The sequence below is a fragment of the Onychostruthus taczanowskii genome, unplaced genomic scaffold (assembly GCF_017590055.1).
Source record: "Onychostruthus taczanowskii isolate IOZ18803 unplaced genomic scaffold, ASM1759005v1 scaffold28, whole genome shotgun sequence".
NCBI classification, from domain to species: domain Eukaryota; kingdom Metazoa; phylum Chordata; class Aves; order Passeriformes; family Passeridae; genus Onychostruthus; species Onychostruthus taczanowskii.
In genome coordinates this window covers 8,243,597-8,268,022 of record NW_024500128.1, presented here as the reverse complement: position 1 = coordinate 8,268,022, position 24,426 = coordinate 8,243,597, and the positions used below count along the sequence as shown (strand labels likewise).

The following is a 24,426-nucleotide window of genomic DNA, read 5'->3' as shown; positions in this document are numbered from 1 at the left end:
CTTCCTAAATTATTTTAAATGAAATCTAGATACTTTGGGTTTTATTTGCTTTAATAAAAATGAATTCATTTTTTAACACATTGTCACAGAAAACAATCTAAAATGGAATGGGTGAGAGCAAAGCTTGCAAGATATGAGCATGCAGGGCTGACCTCCAGTTGGAGCAGTTGCAATGTAAATATGAAGAAATCTTTTGATGACTGCTTTCAGCTAGAGAAACAGACTTTTTCACACCTGCTTCCACACAGAAATTAGGGTTTTGGCACAGACAATACAAATATTTTAAAACTTCATGCAAGTGACATCCAGTAAAATGAGCTGCATCTCTGTGATACAAACTATAACACAGGTAAAAGGAACAAATGTGAAGACTTTCCTACAGGTTGGTCCAGGGCAGATACTGACAGCACAAACAGCTGTCAGCAGCAGCATGGCAGAGTTGGAGAAAATGTCTTCTGTCCCAGATCAAATGCTGAGATCCAGCAGATTCCTACTCCCATTTCCAGCTGCTCTGGGTGACGCTTGTGGCTGTCCAAGGCCACTGAAAACAGAATCCTCCTCCAAGTTCAGATACTGGAGCAGAGCCAGATTCACTGGATTTGAAGTTCAGTGCTCCCCACACTCCTGGTGCTTCCCAGGTCAGTACACAGTCAAGGTGAGTGTACAGCAGGTCACCCTCTCTTTGTCCCTATTAACCCTTTTCCCCCTGCCCCACTCATCCTAACAATTCCTGAATCTTTTCCTGCAAGTCAAAACAAAAGTGCACCATGGCCAAGATAGTTGTCACTGCAACCTGGAGGTTCAGGAAGGCACAGCAGGGAGGTGGTGGGGCAGGACTGCTGTCTTCCACCCAGGTATTTCTGCCAAGGTCAAAAACTGGGGAACTTGAAGTCAGCGTCAAAAGGGACTTTTGTGGAGATCTGTCGTGCTTGGGGGCACTGCAGGCACCTGTGCATATGGACAGGAATTAGTCAGAGTGAAACTTGGTAGCAACCATCCCAGACAGTGCTGTGGGCAAAATGTCCTTGGAAGGCAAAGCATCTTATAGCAAGGTACCACCAGTCCAGGTTTCACATGCTTAGTCCTTAACACTCATAGAAGTGGTTCTGCTTCTTGCTCTACATGTTCCTCAGAGGGACTGTATCTTCTTCATGGCCTTGGACAGGATCACCCTGTTTAAAGTGACACCTGTGAAGGGATATTTCTCAGGATAGATTTTTTTCTTTTTCCCTTCTGCAAAGTGAAAACTCTTTTGTTTATTGCTGTCAGCATTTTACAATTAATGTACAATTTCAAAGATGAAGACAGGTGGATATGAAGAGGATAAGAAGAAGTTTCATTACACTAGATTAAGAAATGCCAGTTGAGTGCATATTGAAGTGGAACAATGTTCATTTCTTGGAGCTGCAGCTACAAGCAAGACATAAAAACTATGAATACACTCTGGTGTTTTACACAGCAATACACTTGCTACATCACCCTGACAAGGCACTGCAGTGATACTGCCATCCTGGAGAAGCTTTTGCTTCTCTGAAGCCCCATTCACAGCTTGCCTGGAAGCAGCAGTGGTTACTGTGCTTAGGGAAATGCAGTGAAGAGCTGTTTTGCACCAGGAGATGATGGACTGCCACCATCCCAGTACCATCTCTTACTCGAGATGGAAAAATAAAGGAGGAGACAATAGTACAGATAATCTTACATCCCTTTTGATACTGGGAGCCTTAAGTTGTGAAGCCTTGAATGGGCCTCTAGTGCAAGTGTACTGCACCATGCAGACCCTGTCTGCTTAAAGGGTTACCTCATTTTGGTCGTTGAAGCTGTTGTAGGATTTTCTTGCATGAAAGAAAATCCATTCATCATTTCTGCTGTCAAACAGAAAGGATGTTCACATGAGAACTCCTTGCTGTATTTGTAGATAAGGGAAAGGACTTGCAGGTGGTGTATGGAGGCTGGTATTGAGGAGGGGGAGCTGCCAGCAGCTTCCTCCTTTACAATGAGGCTGAGGATCTTCTGTGGGGAAGGGGTTTGTGCAGCGCAACACAGGCCCAAAGCCATGCTGGATGTGCAGCAGTTTAATTCATGTGTGTTCCACTGACTCCTTTGTTTGCAGTCCTGCTGGTCAGGACCACTGTGAGACCAACAGTTTTCATTGCATTGTGGCTATGGTCTCCTCCTCTGCAGGAAGGAAGAGAACAGTTTCCAGTCTCCCATACACTGTGATGACCATGAGTCCCAGAATGATGCATGAAGCTGTACAGAATTACAGAATCATTCAGGGCTGAAAAGACCTTTGAGATCATCTAGTTCAACCTTTGACTGACCACCACCTTGTCAAGTAGACCATGGCACCATGGTTGTGGCACAACCAGTAGTCTCTTGAATACCACCAGGAATGTTGACTCCACCACCTCCCTGGGCAGTCCATTCCAATATTTAACCACCCTTTCTAGCTGCACTGTCAGAGAAAGCAAGAGCTCTGCTCAACAAATGTCTCCAAACCTCAAGAGACCCCAAAGCTTGGAAGTTGCTGCCAAGTTTTAGCTGTTGCACAAGTAAGGATCTGCTTTATATTTTTGAGTAATTACTGAGTAACAACGTGTACTGCAATTGCAGAGACATATATCACAGTGGATACAGGGACACCCTGGAAAGCACTCTGGAGATCATCCAATCTCCTTGATTGGAGACATGTAGTGGCGGTCACACAGCCAGTGCAGTCCTGCTGTCATAGGCACAGAGCTCAGCCTTGATGGACGCCACAGTTCTCACAGCAGTTCCCAGAATCACAGAGTGGGTTAGGTTGGAAGGGACCACGCTGGGTCATCTGATGCGACCTCCCTGCTCAGACATGGTCACCCTGGAGCACATGGCACAGGATTGCATCCAGATGGTTCCTGAATATCTCCAGTGAGCGAGACTTCCACAGCCTCTGTGGGCAATCTGTTCCAGTGCCTAGTCACCCACACAGTAAAGTTCTTCCTCATATTCAGGTGTGCATCAGTTCCTGTCCATGAGTTTCTGCCCATTGCCTTTCTCATCCTATTGCTTGGCTCCACCAAGAAGGACCTGGCTCCATCTCCTTGGCACCCATCCTTTAGGTATTTATACACATTAATGAGGTCCAGTATCAGTCATTTCATCTCAAGGCTGAACAGGCTCAGCTTCTTCAGCCTGTCCTCGTAAGAAAGATGCTCCAGTTGCCCAGTCAACCTTGTTGCCCTCTGCTGGACCTGCTCCAGGAGCTCCATGTGTCCCTTGTACCCAGGAGCCCAGAACTGGACACAGCACTCCCGATGTGGCCTCCTCGCCAGGGCTGAGTAGAGGGGCAGGGTCACCTCCCTCGACTGCTGGCAATGCCCGCCAGGATCTCCCAGGGTTTCTAGGCCTGCTGGCTCAGGCACAGCCCGGCTCGGACGCACACGGGGCCCCTTGCGGGCCCGGCCTCTCCTCCCTCAGCGCCTCCGCACCGCGGCCTCCCGCCGCCAGGGGACGCCCCCCTCCCCGGCCGCGTGCGCGCGCCCCGCTCCCCGCCCGGCCGCGGCGCGAGCGCGGCTCCGGTCCCGGCGGCGCCCATGGCCGGCGTCATCCGGCGGCTGGATGAAGCCGTGGTGAACCGCATCGCCGCCGGCGAGGTCATCCAGAGGCCGGCCAACGCCATCAAGGAGATGATCGAGAACTGGTAACGCGGGGACGCCCCTCCCGCAGCCCGGCCGCGCTGCCTGGGGCGGGGGGGGCTCTGCCGGGGCTGGCCCCGCGTCCCGGCCCCGGCGGGCAGCGAGGGCCGAGCGGGAGCCCGGGTGCCGAGGAGGGGCGGTACCTGCGGGTGCTCCTACGGGAGGCAGCTCCGCTTGGAAAGCCGCGTTTCTGTCTGCGTTTGTGCTCCGGCTTGTTTTGTTGTTGTTTAAGAAACTTATGAATTGTTTGCTTTCGGTGCCAGGTTAATAATTCATAGAATCATTTAGGTTGGAAAAGACCTCCAAGTCGCCAAGTTCAACCATTAACCCACCACTCCAAATCTACCGCTAAGCCCTAAGCACACATCTTCAGGTACTTTAAATACCGCCAGGGTCAGCGACTCAAACACTTCCTTGGGCAGCCTTTTCTATGCTTGACCACCCTTTCTGTGAAGATATGTATCCTTATATCCAATCAAAACCTCCCCTGGCGCAAGTTGAGGCCATTTCCTCTTTACCCATCACTTGTTCCTTAGAAGCAGAGGCCATTCCCCACCTCAGTACAGCCTCCTTTCAGGGAGGTGAGAGCAATAAGGTCCCCCCTGAGCCTCCTTTTCTCCAGGCTAAACACACCCAGCTCCCTCAGCCTCTTCTCATCAGCCTTGTGCTCCAGACCTTCCCCAGCTCCATCACCTTTCTCTGGAGATGCTCCATCTCCTCAATGTCTCTCTTGTAGAGAGGGGCGCAAAACTGAGAACTGGATTTGAGGTGTGGCCTCACCAGTGCAAGTACAGGGGAAAATCACTGCCGTGGTCCTGCTGGCCACACTGTTGTTGATTCAGGCCAGGATACCACTGGCCTTTTGGCCTCCTGCGCAAATGCTGGCTCATGTTCAGACAGCTGTTAGAGCAGCACCCCCAGGTGATTTTCCACTTGGCAGCTTTCCAGCCACTCTTCCCTCAGCCTGTGGCAATGTGTGGTGTTGTTGTCACCCAAGGGTGGGATCTGGCACTTCATCTTGTGACCCTCAAACCGTTGGCCTAAGCCCATCAATCTGGCCTGTCCAGATCCCTCTCCAGAGCCTTCCTACCCTCCAGCAGATTGACGCTTTTGCCCAACTTGGTGTCATCCGCAAACTGAATAAGGCCACACTCAATCCCCTCATCCAGGTCATGGATAAAGATGTTAAACAGAACTCTGTGATTGAAATTGCTTTCCTGGTTTCTTGGTTTCTGCAGTTTGGATGCTAAATCTACGAGTATCCAGGTAGTAGTTAAAGAAGGTGGTCTGAAGTTCATCCAGGTTCAAGATAATGGCTGTGGTATCAGAGTAAGTAAACAAAGTTGATACATGTATGCTGCTGTTTGATACTACCTTTTAAAATTATTTCAATTTATAAGTGTTTCCGATCTTGAAAAAACTTGGAAAGTGACTGTTGCTTGTCCCTTTCACGTAGAAGGAAGATCTCGACATTGTATGTGAGAGATTTACTACCAGTAAACTGCAAAAATTTGAAGACTTGGCTAGTATTTCTACATATGGTTTTAGGGGCGAGGTAAGCTTTCATCAAGGTTTTGAAACCGTTCATTGTTGTTGTTCTGCTGTAGGGGGTTGTACATAGTAACACATTCCCAGTACAGAGGCTTCTGTTTCCTGAGAGAGTCTGCTATGTGAATATAGTTCAAAATACATTTCAGTGTCTTTCAAGATCAGGTGAATGCCTATAGGTAGGTATATATTATTTTTGTTTTCTGGAATAAGATTTTTTTTTTTTAAATTGAAACAAAGCCTGTTTTCTCAAATGATGGTTCATGAACCTACAGGTAAAAGACAGTGGAAGATTTGAGTGGGAGGTGAATCTTCAATGTCAGACATTTGTCTAAATACCACACTTAAAACTAAATGTGCAAAATGTACAGTGGTCTTCCTTTGTTTTTGCTGTTAGATAAGGTTAGCATCTCTGACTCCTCAGATATACTGGTTCTTCACACTCTCATAGATTGTATCTAAACTCTGGAAGAACAGTCAAGGATGAGTTTAGCTTTTCCCTCTGGATGAACAAGATATAGGAGTGTCTGTCCTGTGCTCAGATACATTGATGTTCACATGCTCCAGAGAGCAGACTGCTTGGGTCCTCTCCTCACACACTTTCATCATAATCATCTCCACAGCCAGTGGAGTCTGATCCTGAGGCTGGTTTCGTCTGTGTAGACATGTCCATTGAGTTTGCCGGGAAAACTGTTGTCACCTAACATTGTAGTATTACTTCGAGTCAAGAGAAGAACTTGGGCAGGAGTGAGAGAGTAGCAGCTACAATCTTCCAGCTGCCTTCTAGTTAACACAAAAAAGAAAAAGGTACAAGTGTAATAATTTTGTGAATTTCTTTTAGTTATGCTACATGGTTAACCGCTTGCATCATCAGAGATAACATAATATTAGGGAAGCCAGAACAATCTCCTGGATAAAATGACTGGAAGTTTAGTATTATAGGTACTAAAATTTGTTTAAGCTTTACTGACCTGCAATTTCCTTCTAGAGGATTTTTATTTATTACTTGCTAGTGGTATATTGAAATTTAGTGATGGTGTTTAAAGTGTGGACATGCCTCAGCGTTGTCCAGAGCAAGGTTTACAAAGATGCTTTCTCTTTTTCTAGGCCTTGGCTAGCATCAGTCATGTTGCCCATGTTACAGTAACAACTAAAACAGCTGATGCAAAGTGTGCATTCAGGTATGCTGCCTATTATCCAGGTGACTTCTGCTGCATGCAATAACAAACAAATGTATCAAATTCAGAGCTCCTGTTATGGAGGAGGGTGTGGTAAGGGCGGGTATCAAAAAGACTCGGAATGGGAGAAAAAATATTTTTTTCAAATTGTAAAGGTAAGCTTTAGCTTAATAATGTATTTTAAAATTGGTGGACATGGGGTGGGGAGGCAGGAAATCTTGAAAGAACTTCTATTTCAGTAGGTAATGTAGGTTAAACATTTGTCTTTTTCTCCATTTCAGAATAAAAAGTTGCATATATATATAATGGGCATCATGTCTAGCAAATTTCACAAGTCTCAGCACAGGAACTTACAGCTTAGTTTGTTTTCATATCTTTATGATGCAATAGGTGCTTTATCCTATTAAAAAGAGTCTTGGATATTCTTTTGGAAACTTAATCTAAATGATAAGCTTTTCCATTAATTTCTTAACTACTTTTAAGAAAAGGGAGTGGGAAACAAGAGATGTTCCAAATCTTGGTTTTTCAAAAGATTGTGTGACTGTGGTCTTTCTTGCATTAAACATACCCTGTATGTTAGAGGGAAAGAAAAAGTCTATCCTTTGAATTTCTGCATCTTTATAACTTTCTTAGCTGAAAGACGTACGTGGGTCACAAATCTCTTATGCTCCAAATCCTGTTAGTGTCAAAGGAAACAGATCTTAGACTAAAGTCAAGAATTTCTTGTTAGCATAATTGAAGTGTAAAGTCTAGTGGGAGAACTGTAATTAGGCTGTGTGTAGCTATTAAAGAAAGAAAAAAATGCAGTAATCCTGCCTTTAGAGGAAAAGTCTCAGGAGTACAATTTCAAAATGCATATGCCGTGATCTGCATCCTTTCCTCTGCTGTTATTCCCTTTCCCCCACTTCCCTTCTGGCTCTTACAATCAATGAAGACAGTTTCACTCTAGCAGAAAGGTGGAGGAGGAAGCTAATTCTCATTGTCCCAAATTCTTTGCCGGGAGGAGTGTCACAATGATGAGATTTCTTTTGTTTTCATCCTTTGTTGTCATCTTTCCATGTCTGCCCTCCTGTAAATCTGGATGTCTGATAACTTTTTATTTGCTTCCTAGAGCTACTTACAGTGATGGAAAAATCAAAGCCCCTCCGAAGCCCTGTGCTGGAAACCAAGGAACTCAGATCACAGTAGGTTTTTGTGCCCTTTTTGTTCTCTCTTGTTCCTTTTTTGATCCCCTTGCACCAGTTACATTGTAAGGTATGTAACAGTATCATGTCTGAAGTTGCAGTTTGTTAGGTGAACCTAGGGAGTTACAGAATAAACTGAATGTTGATTTTTCATAAACCAAAGTATTCTCAGAAAATTTATATGTATAAAATAAAAATTAACAGGATGGATTTAGATTAATTCTATAGTAAGAGAGAATTTTAAAAATTGTTTATAATTGTTTTTCTCTGTAGGTTGAAGATCTTTTTTACAATGTAAATACAAGGAGGAAGGCTTTAAAGAATCCAAATGAAGAATATGCAAAAATACTAGAAGTTGTTAGCAGGTAAACTAAAATAGGAGGCTCCCAATCTTATATACTGCCATGGGGAGTGCTGGGGTTCTTCAGAGGGACTGGCAACTGTGTGTTTGGTGTCATTTTGTTGTTGGTGTTGGTGATTTAATTTGTTATATATTTTTAGACTATTTGTTAGTGTGCAGTGTCAGATAACAGCCCGTCCAATTTGATATAAAAAATCCAGACAGGAAGTAGTGTATTCTGTCTGTAGCTATTAATTATTTGTAAGAGTTCCACCAAAGAAATGGTGATGGACTTGAATGAGTGAACTTTAAATGTACCTGGGCTGAATAGAATTCATGTAATAACTGCTCAGGGGCATTGAGATTTGGCTGAATACAGAAAAGCTGAATGGTGACTTCACATCCCCAAAAAGGAGTAATATCATTTTAGCTATTGGATGTTCCCTTCCTGGGCCCCTTGGTTGCCTCTTTTGCCTCTGCTGTAGTCTTCCATAGTGTGCAGAGGTCTTGCAAGAAGGATCTGTACAATTTAAGCAAAAGAGCTGCTTTATGCTTTCAGAAGACACAAAAGGTAGCAAAGAAAAGCAAGACTTGTATACCGAGGTTTAGCCTGTTCCCTAAATGAACTATTCAAGGGTCTCTGCTGGGTCAGGCAGACTTCAGGTCAGGAGGTGGAGGGTCAGATCCTGCTGCTCTGTCAAACAGGATGATGTGAAGTCTTGCTGAGTTACAGCCTTCCAGCTCATTGGTTGTTCTTTTCCATTAGGATTTTTCTATTACTTAATTTTGGGGTGTTTTTTTCCTCTTGAATTATTGAGTTCACAGTCACAGCAGTCTAATCCTTGTCTACATTTTCACATTTCTCATCTTGCAAGGTTCTAAGGTATGTTTTTTTCTCACAGTGCAGTAATTTCCCTAGAATTTTGAGCCAAGATTACACAGCTGCAGTGTAACAGATCTCAGCCGTGGGATCACAGATAGCTGAACTGTCTGGGTAGGGGAAGTTAGAAGGGTGGGACAGCCATTATTCAGATGCCTTTCCATAGTAGTTGAGACTAGATTCTGTTGTACTGAGGATGTTTTAATAGGTTTTTTAGTTAAACCTGTACAATGAAACTGATAAAACTGATCTGTAAAAGCTGATCTTTGAATTTCCTATAGTTACAGTTGAGTTCCAAATAGGACACACTTTTTTTTTTTTTTTTTTGAACTGTTCAGTCTGCAGGAGCTCAGCTTGGTTCAAATTGCATTACTGTCTAACAGGAAGTGGAATTGCTTGCCCCCATTACTAGCTGCTTTTCACCAATCAAGGGAAACAATTACCTTTTGTTCCACATATTGCAGACTTATATTTATCTGTTTTTCAGGTATGCCATCCATAACTCAGGCATCAGCTTTTCAGTTAAAAAGGTGTGTACATAAAATTTCTGTAACTTCACTGTGTGTCTGTATGTGTCTGTTTGTGCCTGTATATATATACATAATGTGTATACCTGAAAATGCCAGAAAATTTGCACTGCGTCTTTTGCAACAGGATCAGCACAGAGAGCCTTCGCTTATACTGAAATGTTGAAGGGTATGTTGGTGCAATTTGGATAGAAAGCACATCATTAGAAGTGAACAAGACAGAAATATATTTGTCAGGAGTTTGGAGGATTCTGTGTGGTCAGTAGTGTATTTAGTTTAGCTGTATGTGTTGTTTCAGCTTCTCTGGAGAGCCTGATTACTAAGTGCTGTATGAAAGAGGGTGGGATAGATTATCTTTGTTCTGTGCCATTCTTGATAATTATTTACTGAACTGAGTTCAGCAAATAAAGTGTTCCTCACTTTCCAGGAAGGAGCTACTAGCCTCAGTGGGTCTGATGTGCTCTAGCTGATCTTGTAAACCTATGCCATTTACCATCCATTGCTTTTTTGAACATAAATAAGTAAATAATACAAGACAATATAATGATGTTATATTGTTCCCTGTGGTTTTTTTTTTTTAAAGTGTTATTGTTTAATGTGTTTCTAAAACTTCTTCCACAAAGGTGAATTGATTGATACTCATTCCTGCTCTCTTTAGCAAGGTGATACCGTGTCAGATGTTAGAACCTTATCCAATGCCTCCACAGTGGACAACATCAGAGCCATCTTTGGAAATGCTGTTAGCAGGTACATTGATGTCAAGTTTCCTTTTGATATGAAGCTTTCCAGTGAATCACCCTCCCTTTTCTCTTTAAAGACCATGGGCTATGATAATCTTTCTTGCCTCCTTCATGGTTAATTTCAGAGCAGAGGGAGTGCTGCAATTCGAGAGCTCTTCCTTCTTTTCAGAATGTGTGACGTTTTTTGTGTACCAAAGGGAAGACGAAAGTTACAAAGTTTACTTTAATGCACTGAAAAGGAACCATCTGCTTGTAACTTTCTGTGTGCTCATGTAAAAACAGCAAGCTGAATCTGTGTTCTTTACAAGTTCCTGGCCTCTTCCTTTACCATGAAAATCTTACCTCTTCTTACTGTCTGCTACCTGATAAATTTTGAAGCTACTCATACTGGTTGTTTCTGAAATATGGTTTCTTATCTTGACAAAAGCTACATTAGTTGAAGCTGTGTAAATCAGATAGAAAAATTAAAAAACCAAAAGATCATCTTTTGAAGATGTATCTGCCATTTTAGGAAAAATTCTCTTTATGAGACTTTCAGCTGTGACAAATCCATTGTATGTATTTGTCCCATGAATAGCTGGGGGTCACTTTGATTCTGTTCTGTTACTGACTGAAGTCAAGCTTCACATTTAATAGATGTAACTTCTAATTCATGAAAACACTTTAGGAAGCACAGCAAAATAGAGAGGCTGCAAAGTAATGAGGTTTACAGTATTACATGTATTTCTTTGCTGTGCATTTGTTTATTTGTACTATGGATAGTAGCTCATTTGATAAGTTTTTCCTTTGTATGGTTCAGGATAAATTGTCGATTTCAAAGTAAATGTTTTGATAATTTCTTCTCAAACAATAATTTACCCAGTTCAGTTAAAAACTGAACACAAATAAAAATGGCACTTGGTATATTTCTTGAGGTTGAATTGGAAATAAGTAGCCCTTAAGTCTGTTCTGTGTTAATTTTAGAAGTTGGCATAATGCCTTCATAGAGAGCTGTGCTCACAAAGTACTGAGGTGGATTTTCCTTGACTAATGAATTATGAAAATTATTGAAACTGCTATGAAAACAGTTAACATTAGGATCTATGTGCATGAACAAGAGAGAAGTTTTTACATTTTGATGACTTCTCAACAGACCACCAAGACATATTAGACTGATAATAGTGGACAAAGTAGTCCAAAAATCCTTGCCTGCAGACAATTTTGAAGTGTTCTTGTCAATCACTGTCATGACTTAAACAATGAAATGCATATTAGAATTATGAACAGATTATAATGCTGTGGATACTGTGATATGTTACAGTATTAAAAAGATAATGGAGGTAATTTTACAGATTCCAACCACACAACATTACCAGTTTACTCTTAAGAAGAGGAAAGTATGCGGTTTAGGTTAAATAATTACTGTGTCCCAGCAATCAGTGTTTGAGCTTTCAAATGATTCTAATGTTTTCATTAATTGTGCTAGAAGATGTATCAGTATATGAAGTAGTGAGACTTGAGTAATAGGCCCCTTGAGTAATAGCCAAAGTAGACCTTTAGATGAACCTTCCAACCATATGTTATATGATATTTGTATCTGCTCATTAGCAAAATACACATGATCATTAGCAAAGTATGTAGTGTGATAAGAACATATTTATCTTTCCATATTTAGAGGTTGGACAAGGCCATGAAATCAGATATCTGACCTTGTTTGGAGGTATATGGTCAAAGCCAACTCCCTTGGTTCCTCCTTGAGCCCTGGCCAGGCTTGGGCTGGAACCCAAGAGGAGAATGAAACCAGATATTTCTGCATTCAACAATATAAAAGCTGGTCCCTTTCCCAGCAAAGGTGGAGTCTTCACCTATATGTGGACACACTGTGTAGGATTTCTCAGTTACCAGGAGTGGTTCTCCAGTCCTTTGCTGTGACCGTGGCTCCTCAGCTGATGTGTGTATCTGGATGATGGTAAAGTGTTAGGGAAACTTGTGATGTATCTTCTTAATCATTGTAGGCAATCTTCTGTAGTAATGATTAGGTGCATTACTTATATTATCCTTTTGTAATTCTTTGCTGTTTTGAACTGGAGTTAATGACACTCATCTCTTAAAGTTGGTACCTGTGTCTTTTTTGTGCTGACCCTGCCAACTGGCAAAACAGAATATCATTTCTTGTGAGTACTGTTCGAAATTTGCATCAACAGAAGAATTAATTTTTTGTTCGTGTCTCTATCAAACTTAATAGGGAACTCATAGAAGTGGGCTGTGAAGATGCAAATCTGGCCTTTAAAATGAAAGGTTACATCACGAATGCAAACTACTCTGTGAAGAAATGTATATTTTTACTCTTCATAAACCGTAAGTTTGAAAAAAAGGCAGCATTTTGTTCAGTCACATGTTGCTTACATAATCAGAAGAGCAAAACTTTCTGAAGACCTACAAAGTGCATAGGCATTCTTAAAAACATTTTTAAGAATAAATATTACAGTTAATTGTAAATCTTAAAGTGTTTTTCGATTTGTAATGTGCTTCACACTTGGCACTGTATTTAGTGGAAAACAGCTAAGACTGGACCTAAAGAACCTTTGGTGTATCGAGGTTAAGGCTGTGTCCTGCCAGCTTACACGGATTGATCTCTCTTCTGAGCAGCACGGCATGGCTTGACTGTGTGAAATAACAAAAGGTAGCCTGGTTATTTCAGTATTTGTGGGAAAAAATACCTCTAAGTGTAAAACATGCTGAGAAAAATTCTGTCTATTCCTGGGTTTATATGAAGAATAAATAGGTCTTGGGGGAAAATGGGTATAACAGATTCCCTTTAAAGGCACAAAGAGTGAAGATGTCTGAAGCAGGAGCTGGGCAGCGTGCAGTGTGTTGTAGCTCTTTGGAAACAGCGCTGTGTTCTGTGTTTCAGATCGGTTGGTAGAGTCAGCCGCTATGCGCAAAGCCATAGAAACTGTGTACGCTGCTTATTTGCCAAAAAGCACGCACCCATTCCTATACTTAAGGTAAAGTAATAGGAAGAAGTAGCCTTTTAATAGTGTCTTGTAGGATAAAACTAGGGTGAGTAGGTTTAGAAGGACATTTTCTGTTCCTCATGATAGTGTTAAGCATTGCACTGAGGTAATTAATCGCCAGGCAGGAGATAATTAAATAACATTAAGGAAATCTTAAGATCTTATTTTTAGAAATAGTGAGTATCTGTAATTTCAGCTGAAGTCCTTTGCTATTAATTCTTGAGGCATTGCAAGTAAAAGATATTTCTGAAAGTGGGTTTTTGTAGTTGTACAATGGAGAGGTTGGTTTAAGCTTACCTATGTAAGCTCATTTTGGTGAGTGATTTTGGATTATGTTTTAATTATCTAAACAAGTCTGACTGTAATATAACTTCAGCAGGTTTCAGGATCATTTTGACTTCTTTGTATATAATAATATAATAATGTACCAAAACTTGACAAATATTGTCAAATTTGAACCAATTTTTGATCTCTCTGCCATCCATGGGATATTTTAGGTTAACTTATTTTAAAATGTTTTCCAGCCTGGAAATAGCCCCCCAGAATGTAGATGTGAATGTGCATCCTACAAAACACGAGGTCCATTTTCTTCATGAAGACAGTATTCTGGAGCGTGTGCAACAACATGTAGAGAGCAAGTTACTGGGTTCTAATTCCTCAAGGATGTACTTCACTCAGGTGAGAACATGTATGGTGTTCTATGCAGTTCTGCATTATTTTAATGATCAGGTATAATTTACTCTGTTCAATAGTGAAATCTTTGCAGACATGGCACTTATCAGTGTTGTACTGGTACCTTTAGATCTTTGCTCTGTTTCAAGTTACTTTAATATACCAGTGTTAACAATATGGTAAAAGAGAGACAAAAACATATTAGAGCATTTTAAGTATATTTCTGTCAAGTACCTGATTAGTTGTCATAATTTTATGTTAGCCTTCACGTGTGGTAAATTGTTTTTTTTTTATTCTTTTCTGGTTTATGTGAAGAAGATGTGATTGAGGAAACTGTTCTCTGTATTTGATAACACTTTGGATTTAATCTTACCAGAAAAAAAAGTCAGGGAGATACTCTACTCTTTGTGTAAAGCATAGCTAAGGATTGCTATAATTTTTATAAAAATAATTTCCTTGATTTTTTTTTCCTTAAAAATTTTTTATTTTGAGACAAAGGAATGGAAACAATTGATTTTAACTGCCAAGATGACGACATTCACTCTATGTGGATAGCAAGTGCAAAGCTGGTGGCCTTTTAAGCAGTTGACACTGTGTTGCTGGGGGTTTCAAATTTGCCTCTGGGCAGTAAGATACTGTGAGAAGTGTGACTAATCTTTCTGGTTCTTCTTTTCTTGTTGTTCAATCTCTTGTCTTTGCTTCCTCATGTCTGAATGAAGACATTGCTTCCAGGGGCTGACTGCTCTTCCAGTGAGGTTGTAAAATCAGCAGCAAACTCTTCTGTGGTTACCAAGGGAGGCAGTGATAAAGTTTATGCACATCAGATGGTCCGCACTGATTCCCGAGAGCAGAAATTGGATGCTTTTCTTCAGCCAGTGAGCAATCCCCTGAGTGCAGGCACCACTGAAGTGACAGCAGAGGTTAATGCAGGACCTCCAGAGGGTGCAGAGAGGCCCCAGGATGCTGAAATGGAAGAAGTCAGTGACTTGGTTGAAATGGTTGATGTTCAGGAGGATACCGTGAAGCCTGGGGGGCCAAGCGAGAGTGGACGCTTGTCTCCTGAGACTGTGCCTTCTCGGTAAGTCCCACCTTTCCTGAACTGGGGCAAGGCTACCTATTATTTTATGGCATAGCCCTGAAACTATAGATTTTTCTGATCTCTTTGGGCTTCTGCTTTTCCAGAAGGGAAAAATTATCAAGAATAACTTTTCATGATGTTTTATTGAGAAATTAAACCTAATCTGCGAACTGTAAATTACGTAACTTGTGATAAATTTTGTTACTGGAATAGCATTTCTGTGCGTACTGAAAGGCAGGAAGCAGTGTAAATAATGGCGTTAGTTTAGGGAGATCATACTGGTCTGTCTCTTTCTGGAAGCCTCCCTTTTGTGAAGGATAGAAACTCTATCACTGAATTTTGACACGCATTTCCCTAGTAAAGGCTAAAGTGCTATACATTTTTTATAGCTCCTGCAGGAGCTGTTACAAGAGGCCAAAGTCTTCTGAGGGAATCTGATTCCCTCTCCCCAGTATTACAGAAAAATGGGTATGGAAAAGAAAGTTGTTAGAAATAAGAACATTTTTGATGTGTCCTTTAGAGCCAGATTTTCTTGGTGCTTAACCAACAGCTACCTAACGTGATTGGTATTAGTGTCACAAATTTTCTTAAAATTCTGAACTACCCTTTCCTAACAAATTATTCCTCAGAAGCAAAATAAAACTGGGAAACTGTCTGCATTTCCTGTGTTAACATACAGCATGTGAATTGAGCATCTCATCTGTTGCTGTGTTTGGCCTAAGTGATAGGAGAATTTAACATAATTCCTTTTGTTTTGGTATTGTAGGAAGAGACCACGAGAAGACATGGACGTAGAATTGGAGAAAGATGACACCAGAAAGGACATGACTGCTGCCTGCACCCCTAGAAGAAGAATTATCAACTTGACCAGTGTGTTGACTCTCCAGGAGGAAATTAGTAACCAGGCACATGCAAGTAAGCATGACTTGTTCCTCAAAATTACTGTTATTCTACCAATAAATATGACTGTTTGAAGAGGGAAAAGGTATTTAAAAGGAGGCCCAGTGAGCTTACTGTGCTGCTAAGCAAGTTTTTAATGAAAAGCTTTTGCTTTTCATTTTTATTTGTATCTGTCCCACTTATATGAAATACTCTCTTTTTTGTTAAGAGTTGTTTCAGACAAAGGTAAAAGGTTTGTGAATCTTTCTAGGGTGTTTCTCTCTTAACTCAGTTGCCTCTGAAGGCAACTTACACTGACTCATACCCTTATTATTCATATGTCTAAATGTTAGGAATCTTACATCCTGGGGGTTTTGTTGGATTTATTTTGATTTTTCTGGTTGTAAGAATTGGCGATGCTCTACACAGACATCTGTAATAAGTAACTTTTCTATAAATTGATAAGAATCTTAAAGTTTAGAAAGCATGAACTTTTTACTTTACTTATGCTTCAGTAAACATTTTGCAGAAGACTGGTAATTCTGACCCAATAATTCCATATCTGACTGACACTGTTTAAATATTGAAATCAAAGACTTGTCCTGGAACTTTAAAATACCTGAAAATGTCTCAAAATTCATGATAAAACTTGTGAAGCTGCCTGAAGTTGTGTCTCATCTTCATAGCTGTAAGAAATACCTAAAAGAGACTTTGGAAAGAGAGAAATCTTATCTCAGTCTTTTGAATTTCTTTAGAAAACATAGCAGTGGAATTAGTGAAAAGTGTAGTGCTTTCTACGTGCTGTGACTGCAGTGCCAAACATCTGCAATAAAGCTTCTCCCAAGGATGGCAACTAGTGATTTTTTTTGTGGAATGTCTAAAATTAACTCTTTTATGAAATCTGACTTCTTATACCTTTCCTACATGAGTGAGCCTTCTCACTCATACATACATTTTTTAAAAAATGTTACTTTGTAAGAGAAAAAAAAATTATGAAAAAGATACTATGGACCTGTTCTATCACACCTCTATAATTTAGTTTGATAATTCCTAGATTGTGTTGCAAAGGTGGTTTACACCTGCAGTTATTGAAGTATGTATGTGCTCCTCACCAATCTCCTGTGCCTGGAAATTAAGTTTGGAAGGCTATTCAAACACAGGAACTTTAATTTTATTTTTTTCTGATTTGCATTTGTAGTTTAAATGTTAAATAACTCTTCTCCCTTACACTTTAATAGTATGAGTATGCATAAAAATTATTAATATTTCAAAACTTGTCAATAATTGGTCATATAAGGATATAAGAAGAAGCAGGGGTGTAAGAGTGACTGAACAGTAATCTGAGATTTTCATGCTAAAAAGACACAAACCACTCAACTAAATAAATGAGAGCAGGGTTGCAACTATGAAATGATATTTCTTTCCCACCTCTCTGTTGTTTCAGAACTCCAGGAAATGCTACATGAGCACTCATTTGTTGGTTGTGTCAGTCCTCAGTGGGCTCTGGCCCAGTACCAGACAAAACTGTACCTTCTCAATACGACGAAACTCAGGTAAAAGAGTTGTTAGACCTGTTGGCAGCTAATTACAAGAAGGAAAGAAATGACGGGGAAAACAACATTGTTCTCTTGTTGCCTATATGAAAAGTCACGAGGCTAAAGATTAAGCAGTCCATTCAGAACAGTGGAAACAAGTCTGGCATACTTGGGAAAGGTTGCAGAGATTCGGTATAATTAAAATGCCAACTACTCTATCGTGTGTTCACAGACAGTGGGAAGGCAAAGACTTTTTCTTGCTTCATGATGGTCTACATAATCTATGATCATCATCATGACTTGTTGCATGATCATCTGCAGCACATTGTATAAAGCAGAGGCTTCAGAAATGTCCTGGAAAACATTGTATCCAGTTGGGTTAAGAGTATCTGCAGGACATGATTGTAACGTGAAATTTGTAATTTTGCCTGTGCAGCCTTACAGGCCCAGCTACATAAATTTTTGTAACATGTCAGAGAATAGACTTGAGATGGACATGTCTATTAATTTCCCAGTTCATTTGGATTTCTTACAGTGCAGTAAAGGAGTAAAGAAGTTGAAATACAAATTATCAGGGCATAAATTCATAGCGATTGCATACTTGAGTACGTAACCTTTCTGCACCAGTGTGGCTGATGATGTCAGAAACCAAGAAATAGATTTAATTGTAAATATCTAGATAATGCGGGTGAACCCCTGAACTCTTCAGTTAAAGTAAGATCTTTATTAATAGGACTAGACATGGATATCTGATGTTTCCAGGATGATCCTTACTTTGCCCTCTTAATTATGGTAACTTGGAGATATGCAATCCTGTCTATATAATTAATTTTTGTGCTTCAATTTAGCCAAGAACTCTTCTACCAGATACTTATTTATGACTTTGCAAACTTTGGAGTCTTAAGGTTGTCTGTAAGTATAATTTTACATTATATCCTATAGAATTTTTAAATGTATTTGCAATGTGTCTGTCCTTTCAGACAAATGCATAGTTTTGGTTGCACAGTCAGGTTGGCTTTTGTCCCTACAGTAATGTTGTTTTGTTTCTCAGTAAGAACAGAATGTAGAAAACTTAGTAAGTTTGTAGCTACTACTGTTAAATTGTCATCCTGGCTGCTTGTTATTAGTGTCAGTTGTAGTTATTGACCAAGTTTTGCTGTTGCTCATTACATTGGGGCAAATAATTAATTTCAATATACAATCTGCAGGAATACAGTGTTGATTGCCAGTGTTTATCCTGCAAAATATCAAAGTGCTCAGTGGGATTGTGGACTGCAGAGAAAGAAGAAAGAAATTCATACCTTTTTAGCTTAGTTATGATAAACAGAACTGTTAGTTCTGCAGGCCAGAAATAGTGCATTACAATATATTAGTATGTGAAGGAAGAAGTTACAGCTTTCCAATAGAGTGTGCTGATCATTAACCAAAGTTTTACCTTCTTCATTTTCAGGAGCCAGCTCCTTTATATGAGCTTTCAATGCTTGCTTTAGAGGATCCCGAAAGTGGCTGGACAGAAGAGGATGGCCCAAAAGAAGGGCTTGCTGAGTACATTGTGGAGTTTTTGAAAAGGAAGACTGAAATGTTGAAAGATTATTTCTCTCTTGAAATTGATGAGGTGACTGCAGCTATTACCTCTGGTAGTAAATGAATGGTGGACTTGGCAGCATTAGGTTTATGGTTAGATTAGATCTTAAAGGTCTTTCCCAACCTAAATGATTCCATAATTTTACATTTTGGTGACAGATAACTGCAGTAGTTTGCTTACAGTGCTAACCATCACTAAGAACTAGTTCCAGTAAGATTTTAGGTGGCATAACCCTTTCATTTACAATGCTCAGGACTTATGCTGCCTCTAAGGAGGGTACTACACAAAGTTTCTATTTAGTTACCAAGTGACAGAATGGGTTGGGTTGGCAGGGACCACAGTGGGTCCTTGCTTAGGCAGGGTCATCCTGGAGCACATGGCATGGGATTGTGTCCAGATGGTTCCAGATATCCACTAAGGAAGACTCCACAGCCTCTCTGGGCAGTCCATAATTTAGTCGTTGCTTGTATAAATAGAATGCAGATCTCTTAACCAACAAGGTGTGCATCTTAACCAGCTCTCAAGTCAGACAGGGCTGCAGCACCACTGGGCTCTCAATGTATCTTTTTTTGCATGGCTTAAGGCACCCTTACTTTTTACAAAAGCGAACAGCTTCATCAAGCCCAGGCACTTCATTTGGATATTTGCCTGGGAAGTGGTATCTGTGGAACCTGGAGCTAGAGGAGAAGGTTGAATTCAGCCACTCCCTGAGCTTAATTCATGCCTTGTGAAATTAAACAACACCAATAACTCTCTTCATGCAACTTCTGCCTGGCTGACAGGGCTTTAAAAACATATAAGGCTACCTGAGTTTGGTAAGAATCAATCTTAAAATACATAAGAGTTTTGGTGCACTTACCACAAAAAAGAACTTTTTTTCTTTTTTTTTAACTGAACCAGCAGTATTGCCTTGCAGGAAGGAAATCTTACTGGGTTACCACTTCTGATAGACAACTATGTCCCACCATTGGAAGGACTGCCTATGTTTATCCTGCGCTTGGCCACAGAGGTATATCTCTCATGGATTTTATTAATTCACAATTAGTTTTTACTTTAGGCAATTCCAGCCTGCCTTTTCAGTTTCTGGTGCAGCTTAAGTGTACTGTTACATGTTCCAGATGCTGTTCTCTGGTTACTGATTAGTTATGCTTTGCCTTTGTATTCATAACTACTGACTGACTGAGCCTCTATTTTGATTTAAAAGCCTGCATTCCTGCCCTCTTTTTTCAACTAAAACCTTTTTCAACTATACCTTTACCTTACTAGGACAGAAATGGCCAACACATTAATATAAATTTTCCATATTAAGAATCTCTATATTATATAATTTTCCATATTAAGTCTCTGACTGATACCCAGATTCTATAAAATGGCTTTTTTTAAAATTGTAACAGGTAAACTGGGATGAAGAAAAGGAGTGTTTTGAAAGCCTGAGTAAAGAACTAGCCATGTTCTACTCCATCAGAAAGCAGTATATAATAGAGGAATCCAATCCAACAAATTCTCAGGTACTAGAACACTGTAACTATTTCTGTGAGCAGAGAGCTAACAACATACAGGAAACTTCTGCTCTTTCAGATGTAGACTTCTAATCCCAGCTCTTTCAGCAAACTGAATCAAGTAGCAGTGTGGCAAGATTCTGAAAGAATGTGGCTTAAATTTTCTGAAGTATTATAGGTGTTGAGGGAACCTTTTAACTTTGGGCATTGCAGTGTACTTAATATTATTACAAGCCTCCTTGGCCTCTGAGTTGGGAATGTATTTTCTATGCTGTATTTCTATAGAAGTATAAGGATGCATATAAATTACATGTACAACCTGATTGTGTTTAAATATCTGCCTAATTGATCAGTTAAGCTCACCCATTCTGCAAGTGACTTTACAGAGCTTAGAACTGACTGTATAGAATGAGCTTTTCTAATACCAGCAGAATTTTACAATTGCCGTAGTCTTACATAGTAAAGGTTTTAAGCATGTTCTCCTCTAGTTAAACAAAACCTCTGTTTGTCCTTGTTTTCCTGTATTTCAGAGTGAAGAATCTGAGTCTGGTTCAACTACATGGAAGTGGACTGTGGAACATGTGCTTTACAAAGCTTTTAGGACTCATCTTTTACCTCCAAAACACTTTGCAGAAGATGGCAACATTTTGCAGCTTGCTAACCTGCCTGACCTGTATAAAGTTTTCGAAAGATGTTGAGCAAGCAGTTATTAAAGACTGTTTTTATAGATAGACACCATTCATGTTACCTTCACTTTCACTTAGTAGAAGATAAAGCTGGAATCTTGATGGAGGAAAGAAAGAAGGGATTTAGCACCCTACTAAACTGCTAACATGTCAGTAAATCATCTATTTTTCTTCTGTTGATCAAAGTATCAAAAAAATTTTTTTGCTGTGTCTAAACCCAATGAAAATCCCTAAAATAAAATCTCCATTTAAACTCTGAGTTTCCTTATTAACCAATCTGCTAACAGAATACACTTCTGCTGTAGAAAATATACTGGGTTAAGTGATTGTGGAAGAAGATGGAGTTTAATTCAGTTAAAATGTGAATGCTTTAACTTTGCTTGCCTCTGGAAATCAAACTAGGTTACCTGCATTCCTTTGTTTTAAGCAGGAGGGTTGTCTGACAGTACCTGCAATATGAGTGTACATGCAAAGCACTTGAAGTCATCTGTTACTGCAGGAGTTAGTCTTGCAGTATTCCAGGGCCCTTGCAGAAATAAGGCAAATCCCTTTTAATCAAGGAGTCAGAGAATAGAAATGGGAGTGTTCTGGCAGGTAATAAATGAGAATGCACAGATAATATTCATTGTCTCCAATTTAATGAGTAGGGCTTGGGAGATCTACTACTTTCAAGGCTGTGTCCCAACAGGGAAAACATTTTTCTAAGAAGTCCAAGAGGTATCTAGCATCCAAACCAGAAAGGAAAGCAAGCTTCATTTTTGCACTGTAAAGATTTCTGTTCCATTTGAAAGCAGCTGGTACAAGCAGAAGCATTAATCCTCTTGGATTGCTGAGGTCCGAAACCCTGCCTTACAATGAGAAATACTCATGAAGGGCAGCAGCTTGATATGAGCCCACAAAGACAAGTCCTCTCAGATGGGCATCTGCTGGCCTCAAGTAAAGTATTACATGGGGGCTCTGTAACTTCATTTATTTCAGGGGTGCCAAGTGCAGATGTTGAATTTCTCACCTGTGATGTGCCAGCTTCAAAAGAGTGGGAGTTCTCAATAGTAGAAAACCACATAGTTACAGAAAGCATTTACTTCCTTTTGCTCCCCTTCTTTGATGACAGTCCTGGCAATGGGATAACTACTGGAGAATCATGTCTTCCTGAGCCAGCCAGCTCAGCAAATGAAATCTAAAGTGAGCAGCTGGCTTCAGCTGGCCTCAGCCCACATATTACTTCTGGCAATGAGGGGGCATGGAAATTGTGGAAAATACAGGAACTACTAATGGAAATTGTATTTGTCTTGTAATTCCATTGTATCTTGCCCTTGCTATTGTGCTTGTCTTGTGATTTCAGCATGCTGCTGTATCACTTCACATGTAATGCCCAATATATCAAGTAAATTTGGTATTGAATATGAAAAGCTCCCTCTGTGGAACATCCAAAAGAACCTGGACTCTGACATGTACATGTGAGAAATGTCTCTAAATCACCACAGGCATGCTTACCTTATATGTCAAGTGTGGCAGCAGTCTGGTGTGTACCCATGCTGTGTAACAAATGCCAGCTCATCATCACACTGCTGTGTGGGTTCCTGAACCCCCACAAAACTAACAACCCCCAAAATCGTAAGTATTTTCTGACTTACGCTTATTTTTTTCTGGTTTTGGTGTTTTTTCTTCGTTTGGTATTTAACAGAAACCTGATTACATAGTGCCAAGTTTGTTTCACAAAATGAAAAATACTCATAATAAAGCTCAAACAGGTTTTTTTTTCCTTCTAACAATCTATATATATTTCAGAGCTTTAAGCAACCTGATACAGCTTAACTGACTTCCTTTGCATAAAAAATGCAGGAAGTCTTTCTTGCGAAGTATATTTTGAAGTTAAGATTGTGATAAACCATCAAAACATTCCTGTCACAGATACATGACAAGCAGGTAATAATATTATATTACTTCAGTTAATTTCTTGGGTTATTTTTCCTTTAAAATCCTGGATTCAAACCTGCTTATTGAAACAAAACTTCTTAAATCTCATTTTCAAGCCCAACAAAAAGAAAACTAAACACATTACAAAGAGAACAAAGCCACATTGCTGTCACAGTCATGCCAAGCAATTCAGCCCATTGCCACAGGCCTTCACATGAACAATCACCTCACCTGTATTAGAATCAAAAGCAAACAGCTTTTTTAAGGAAAGACTGGTGGAAAGTTCTGGAGATGTGGCTGGGGCTACCCAAGGAGAGCAAACATTCCCAGGGAGGGCAGGACTGAACACTAGTTTTTGTGTCAACTTTGCAGGTTTTACAGGTAGGTTTGAGAGGAGTGGGCAAAATTATTCCAGACTGAGTGTTTTAACTCCTTTCTATACTATAACATGCATTTTAGATTTACAGGAGATGCAGCTTCTCATGGCAGCAACCAGAATTGTTTGGAGATGCACCAAAGGGAGTAACTTCCTCGGCAAACAACCCATGTATGAAAACATGGCATCTCAGTTAACTCACTGTGCAGAGCATCCAAGCCATACACTCAGGAAGAAGGGTGCTTATTTAGGAGAGGCTTGCAAAATCTTTACTGACATCTGACAAATATAACTATTCATGTCTGATGTAACAAAATACCCCCACCCCAAGGATTTTCTGTCACCAGTGCATATGGCTTGTTCTGTTTTGCAGTTTTTTTATTAATTCCCTTTTTTCCAAGTACTGAACTGCAAGAGGAAGCAGGCATTGAGATTAGGTTGAATTTCACATTGCAGAATGAAGATGTTCAAGTAAAGTCATGGGTTATGCACCTAGATGAAGTTCATAGGTTTAATGGAACCTTTGACCTCCTATCCCACATGTGTTTTTCTCACTGAATTTAATCACAGAATCGTTAGGGTTGGATTGGCCATCTGGAGATCATCTGGTCCAACCCCCCTGCCAAGGCAGTGTCACCTAGAGAAGGTGACACAGGAACGCGTCCAGGTAGGGTTGGAATGCCAGAGAGAGAGACTCCATGAACTCCCCGGGCAGCTGTTCAGTGCTCTGCCACCTTCAATACAAAGAAGTTCTTCCTCCTGTTGAGGTGACACTTCTGGTGTTTTAGGCTACAGTCATTGCTCTTTGTCCTGTTGCTGGGCACCACCAAAAAGAGTCTGGCACCATCCTCTTGGCACCTGCCCGAGAGATATTTACCTGCATTAATGAGATTCCCTCTCAGTCTTCCCTAGATTCAACAGGCCAATTCCTGCAGTCTTTCCTCATAAGAGATACTCCAGATACTTTGTTAGGGACATTCCAACATTGTTAAATGACAGGGCTTGAATTTCTTCTAATAGTTTATTCTTACTTGTATCCTCTGAAACAGATCTTGGCTATTCTGAAGCAATGTAAAGGATAAACTTGGTTCTGGCTTATATTTTCATTCAGCAATTACAGAAGATAACTTTA

General features: G+C 40.3%; 1 protein-coding gene across 2 annotated transcripts; it reads left to right on the top strand.

Moving 5' to 3' along the window:
* Positions 1-3,526: 3,526 nt before the first annotated feature.
* Positions 3,527-21,254, top strand: MLH1 (mutL homolog 1). Of its 2 annotated transcripts, XM_041407897.1 has the most exons (19): positions 3,527-3,679; positions 4,913-5,003; positions 5,131-5,229; positions 6,330-6,403; positions 7,512-7,584; positions 7,858-7,949; positions 9,292-9,334; positions 9,990-10,078; positions 12,296-12,408; positions 12,965-13,058; positions 13,592-13,745; positions 14,459-14,817; positions 15,584-15,732; positions 17,141-17,249; positions 18,080-18,143; positions 18,682-18,846; positions 19,733-19,825; positions 20,211-20,324; positions 20,846-21,254. In XM_041407897.1, exons 1-19 carry the CDS (start codon positions 3,573-3,575, stop codon positions 21,011-21,013), a joined length of 2,250 nt encoding a protein of 749 aa, XP_041263831.1. In that variant the 5' UTR covers positions 3,527-3,572; the 3' UTR covers positions 21,014-21,254. The 2 variants fall into 2 exon arrangements, with proteins under 2 accessions (XP_041263831.1, XP_041263832.1); XM_041407898.1 differs by lacking the exon at positions 20,211-20,324.
* Positions 21,255-24,426: the final 3,172 nt, after the last annotated feature.

Excerpts from the sequence above, each read along its gene's own strand:
- MLH1 (XM_041407897.1), top strand. The coding sequence starts at position 3,573 with ATGGCCGGCGTCATCCGGCGGCTGGATGAAGCCGTGGTGAACCGCATC. Across the intron at positions 9,335-9,989 it reads TCAGCTTTTCAGTTAAAAAG|CAAGGTGATACCGTGTCAGA; the intron begins GTGTGTACATAA and ends TGCTCTCTTTAG. Across the intron at positions 19,826-20,210 it reads TCCTGCGCTTGGCCACAGAG|GTAAACTGGGATGAAGAAAA; the intron begins GTATATCTCTCA and ends AAATTGTAACAG.